Raw genomic sequence first — 6,276 nt, forward strand, 5'->3', positions numbered from 1 at the left:
TGAAATTGAAAGATAAATATAATTCGAATTATTAATTTCATAAATTTCAATGTAATATGTGCTCATTTTGTATTTGTCCCTTTCATAATTCCCAATGTGAAATGGTAATCGTGTCTTTATTTTCATTTAAACGAACTTGTAAATCAACGGAACCGTAATCCTCTAAAAGGGGATAATATCTTTATCCCCTCGTTAAATTTAATCACCCAAATTCTAGAAACACGGGGATCGAATAAAGTGTGTTAGGCGGTGGCGTGGCGTGTCATGATCGTAATGGTCCGCGGTGGCAATGGTGGCCTCCGTCGATGCTGAACCGTGAAATTAACCCGAGCACATTTCCCCAAGGTACACGCGATGTAAAACAAAACCCACGCCCAGTTTCATTTCCCTTATACTTTGCCTACAGCAGATACGAGTGCCATAAAATTGCCATTTCTTCATAACTATTTATATATATAAATTTCCTATCGTTTCTTATATAATTCATACGATATCTTTTCTTTACTTTATTGATAATTCAATAGTGATACCATTATCCTTGTATTACACACATTTTCTTCGATACAGTTGCAGATACAAGACTTGATAAAAACGTACGAAATTTCAAGTCAATTGAATTATTTCCATGTTCACTATTTAGTGTATAAAAATAATAGAAACGAGATAGAATATAATAAAAAAGGGTAAACCTTTTATTTTCATCTTTTCGTAATTTTCCCTCCTTCGAAAGCTTTCGTATCATCAGAGCCATCTGTCGGCAAATTTCTAATTCTTGAAAGAAGGGGGCGCAAAAGCGCAACAACCGGGAATTTCCTTCCTTTCGTCGCCCACATCCTTTCCAGTCCTTGGTTCAGAAATAATTCCACGTTTGATAACGTTGTGTGCACACACAGTCGCGTAAATACCTATAAATAAACAGGATGTTCGGTGTTCCACGGTGCAAGTGTGTCCATGTACGAAGGTTAATGATTAGTGTGAACGCAAACCGCGCCCAGGGCCCGGTTTCAGCATTTCGTATTCCTCTTCCGGAGGGGAGAGACCTGCAAATGGAATATGCTGTCAGTGCAGGCCAAACGAAAGAACGATCGTTAGCTGGATCTACCAAAATTGCGTAAATTTACAGTTTACAACGGTTGGATATCGTTTGAATAGACTGGGGCCAAACGGAGTCTGGAATATGTTAAATACCTTGGATCATTCCGTTTGCTTTTGAAAAGTTTTAGCGGTTATTCTAACCGCAATTTCGGATATTCAAAGCTTTGTTGTGCTACGTTGAAACGAATTGTTCGAAACAAAGAACAATTCTTTCGTATATCGTAATTTAAAATATCTTGATACAGATATTTGTATTTTAAACGGAGATTATTTATGAAATTATATAATTAATTTAAACAGATTTATTAGCATGTTGATATATTCACACTTTTTGAGGATCGAATTTCTAGGAAAGTCAAAGTTGGTTTACAAAATATATACGTATAAAATAAAATGAAACGTGTCTGAAAACGTGGAATAGCTTTGAATGACGAATTTTATACATTAAAACGATGAAAAAAGTTCAGACACGCATATATCTATTAAAATTATTATAACTTAGTTAGAAAATTTAAATTAGTAGTGGATAAAGCGAATCGAGAGCAGAGTGCGACAAAATAAGGAAGATGGAGCGATCTCATTCTATTTCCATCTCGCTTTATCTAACGTGAACTTGTAATTAATTAAAACACACGCTCGTATAAACTTTTGTTATCGTTTTGATATCAAGAAGAATAATATATTAACAATGCGTATACTTTCGTAATTAGCCCCCAATCTTATTTTGGATTCAAATCTTGTTTCGTTTTTACTCGTTTCCTTATTCATCTCGTTGGCCAATAAAAATTAACTCGAAACTTTCTTTCTTTGTCGTCTGTCTGTCTGTGATTATTTTAGATGCAGAAATGGAATTCTTCGGCCAAAGCAAAGTGTCCAGGCCGGGTAATTAGGAAGATACGTCAACTCGTTACGTTGTTTAATGCAATCTGTGTTCCCTCGAAACTCAGGACAAACAGGTGCCCCATGAGTGGCTCGTGCTCCAAGAGCCAGAAATGTTTTACACCACGGCCGCAAGAATGTGACCCACGGGAAATGCTGTAAAGGGAATTAATTCCCGTCCACTGACTAATTAAGATGTATAATCGTGTGCAATGCGCGTTACACAGGCAATTCAGTTTTACTAATCAACGAGGCAAGTGTTTACATTAAGGATGGCGTTCGACCATTGCACGCAATTAATATTTCCAGTCTCGGCACCAGATTTCTCTCTAATCAAAGGTGTATGTATAATAATTTTAACGATGTATAATAATTTTAATAATATATCTCGTTAGATTGATCGAATCAGTCTAATCTAAAAATAAAACTTGGATTTTAAATTTATCCTTCTTTAATGAATGATTTACGAGAATAATATTTCCTATTAGCATTAAGTCCATTAAATTCAAAGATTAAAAGAGTACAATTATCGCTATAAATTATTGTAAAATTATTTTCATACGTAGGATAAAATCGTGCGTTGAGGATTTATATTTTCTTCAAGATCGTATTTTAATATTCAAGTTGTCATCGTCGAAATGAAATTCATTCAAGTGTACACAGTTGCATAAACGAGATTATGTTTGAATGATTGGACGACAATAGATGGAGGTACGTTCTTACGATAGAATTCGCGTGATTAACAATACCGGTCCTGGAAACTGTAGCACTATGTCATTCTGCCTCTGCGTACATATAATTATTCACTGGTCGTCTCTGAAACGGTGAACTGAAGATTACACGTCGTCTATCAATTTTGGACGTCGTGGGAGGCGTTATTGGCGCATTTCCGCATTGTAGATCCTCCACGTTCCTCTACGTTAATTACGGGCGATACCCGTGTCTCTCTTATCTTCTCTCTCCGAGCCCTTAAAACATTATTCTTCTTTAGGAAGATTCGTGAAACTTTTAAAAAAACATTATTCACACACGATGATGTTAATTACAATTCCTTTCCTCTTTTTCGAATTCAATATTATTATTATCTTTGAAAAAAATTTGACGATTGAAAACAATGTTCGATATTAATTTTCAACAAACGATTGCAATTTTTGTCACGATAATAATGAAAAGTTAAGACGATAAATTTTTCCAAATCATTGAAAATTATCGAATGTTAATCGCATTAACGTGACTCGATGCACTTTACTCGTCGTAAGTTTGGCGCAATTACGAATGAAACGTCGAAACAGGAATACTATTATTTCTTGGTAATCACAAGTTGGTAATCACAACCTGTCTACCGGGTTTACGCGCGACTGTCACGTATGAGTTGCCATTGTTACGTATGATTATTCACGAAGACGCATCCATACCGGAGAACAGCAATGTCTGTCTGGTGTGTCTGACCTGTCTCAGTTGGCGAACGTAGGACGAGATTGCCAGGCGTCCTCCTCCTTCCACTATTCTAATGTAGGAAACACAGTGTTTCGTGTGGTAATATCACTACGTTCGCGTGTGATATCTACGAAAAATTTTCTGAAACTTTATTCGATGATTTTCCGCATAAGGAAGAAGAAGAAGAAAGAGGAGGAGGAGAAAAGAACTTAGAAAAAGCGGAAGAAACAGTGAAACTGTTGTAATTTTACGTGTCGTTTCATTGTATCCATCCATGTTTTCCATTTTAGACTTTCTCTGCGTGTAGAGCATGCAACAGACGTAAGAATACTTTTTCAATTTCGCGAACAAGTTGTGAAACGTGGAAAATTTGGGCAACGTTTGTTTCACGTTTTGATTTGAAAACACGGGAAAAATGTGTAACAGCTATTGTCAGGGATTTTACATGCTATACCATAGTTTTGAGGTTTTCGTTTATAGAAATCCTTGAAACAGAGAAACAGAGAATAAATTTTTTATTTTTTCCCCTCTTCTTCTTGTTGATTAAAGCAACTTGAATTAGGTTTAATTGAACAAATTATATTCTTATGTCGTTCAAAATATTAAACTTCACGTGAATCTACGCTAGCTTCAGTTAATTCAATTGCTAAGAAAAGTCGCGTTGAAAAATATAAATTAATGTAAAATGTAAATTAAAAATGTAAAATTTCAATCAAAAAACCAATTGGATTTTTTTTGCTTGTTCATACTTGTTTTAAGATATAGCATATTAAAATTGGATGGATGTCAAGTAAATTCTAAATCAGTCGTGCAATTTTCAGATGTATAAAATTTAAATTCATATTTTGATATCTTATTCTTAGAACTGTGTAAAACTTTCAATATTCAAATTCAAAAAACTTTTAATATTCAAATTCCTTTATCGAAATTGGATATTATTATCGAATATTATTTGTCGAGAAAAAGTCTTGAAAGCAAAGTTGAAGCGACTGCTTAATTTTTCAACGTGAGATATAATAAAAGAGAAAAGACACGATGTTAAAGAGTTAGAAACATTGTCTTCTTCTTCATATTCTCATCAACACACACCTGTAATTTAATTATTTTATTTAAAAAACGCGCATACATCGACAAAGTAAAAGAATGATTTCTCTGTTTTGTGCATAGGTGTACGAAATGTTCGTGGCTGGTTACCAATTCAAGGTCCTTTCCCCGGTTTTCACGGGTCACTGGGGTCTGCAGACCAGGAAGACGAGGCCGGCTTGGCGCGAACGGCAGAACAGCGCCAACAGGAAACACTTCGAGACGTTCAAGAAAGAGGTTTTCGCCCGTTACATGCGCGACCCCTTAAAGATGATGAAGAACGCCCACTGACGAAAAGTTCGTCGAAGATTTCGTTGACTTTTCACGAGATCTTGATCGCCGTCCTTCTTCACACTCGTCGCGCGAGCCACTCATCGAACGTGATGCCGATCCAACGTGATCGTCCCAAAAATGGTGGTGTGTGGCCTCTGATTTCTTCTACCTGACACGTTTGTGCCATAACGTTTAAAAAAAAAAAAAAAAAAAAACGTTTGTAAACGGGCGATACGAAAATTCGAACGTATCGTCGACGGTCTAATCGATTGACTGTTCTATTTTTCACACCGTCGAATCGAAGACCAGATCGTTTTCTATATATATATTTTGTATTTCGTGTCGCGAACGATCTACATATGTCAGATTACAGCATTAAATATTTGAAGTTGAACAACGGTTTCAAGGGTTTTTTCGCGTTTATTTATAAACACATAGCGATTTTCGAATCGTTTATCTCATACCTGAAAAATCGATCCATTGTTGCGTTTGATCCCGCTTTACCGATCTTTCGCAACGTTTGAAAAATGTTTCACCCGCTTTAAAGTGAAGAAAATGATGGTTAATGTGCCGGCTAATGGTCGTTACTCAAACCGACTTTATCAGCTGCTATATCTTTTCCACGTCGCAAGATCCCCTTGATAGCCCGGCGATAATGACATTTATCTGTCATTATCGATAAAATAATCAATTACTTCGTGACCACCCTCTATCCACGCCTGTCCAAGAGTTTCGATGCTAATGATTTCGCTCCTTAAATTTAACATTTATGAATTTATTATTAAATAACGGTGATTAAATGATAAGCAACCAAGATGGCCGATTTAACCAAAGTTCGATATGCAAATCGTTCGCACGTTACATTACACACGTAAAGAGGAAACTTCTTGCATGGATGGATGCCGAGGTCCATAGCCCTCAAGCCCTCGCTCGGTATTTTCCTGCTTCAACTCCGCTAATATCCGTCCCGGTCAATCGGTGACATATCACGTGTATGTAGATCGTCTCAATATCTCACATATCTTTTACCTTAGTCGAGGAGGAGAAACACTTCGATGTAACAGAGGACACTGTAAACACGAAACGTCAAGTTTATGGGTCGAGCGTTAACTTCTATATCCATGTGCACACTCATCGTACAAACTTGGTTTCAGGTAAGAATGAAATAATTTTGGATCAAACTGAAAGGTTTGGTTTATTCGATTCATATATCAAAACCAGAGACACGATAGTCCATAATAGGCCTATAAAGGTGTCTTAAATCGGCGCCATTTTGGAGTTTTATATAATGGATATTGAGAAATTTCGCGATGTGAGAATTGTAATTTATTATATATCAACATTGAAACGTTAATTTTATTCAAATCTCGAGTAATTAATACGTTAGTTGCGTTAATGCTGCATAGGTGTTTTCGATAATGTCAATTTTCTATCGTCAATAGAATAATATTATTAGCAGTGAAAGTATTTATCAATTCTTATCAACCAGAGAACCAAATCCATTTCCAT

General features: G+C 36.0%; 1 protein-coding gene across 1 annotated transcript in view; it reads left to right on the forward strand.

Annotated features, from left to right (window-relative positions):
* The window catches only part of LOC102673967 (beta-1,4-glucuronyltransferase 1), a 26,163-nt gene extending 20,943 nt beyond the window's left edge, over positions 1 to 5,220 (forward strand). Inside the window, exon 4 of the mRNA XM_006624793.2 lies at positions 4,579 to 5,220. Within this exon, the coding sequence (XP_006624856.1) occupies positions 4,579 to 4,785 (207 nt within the window). The 3' untranslated portion in view covers positions 4,786 to 5,220. The remainder of the gene's footprint in view (positions 1 to 4,578) is intronic.
* The last annotated feature ends 1,056 nt before the right edge of the window (positions 5,221 to 6,276 follow it).

Source organism: Apis dorsata, unplaced genomic scaffold, assembly GCF_000469605.1.
Source record: "Apis dorsata unplaced genomic scaffold, Apis dorsata 1.3 scaffold_1124, whole genome shotgun sequence".
In the NCBI taxonomy this organism is placed as follows: domain Eukaryota; kingdom Metazoa; phylum Arthropoda; class Insecta; order Hymenoptera; family Apidae; genus Apis; species Apis dorsata.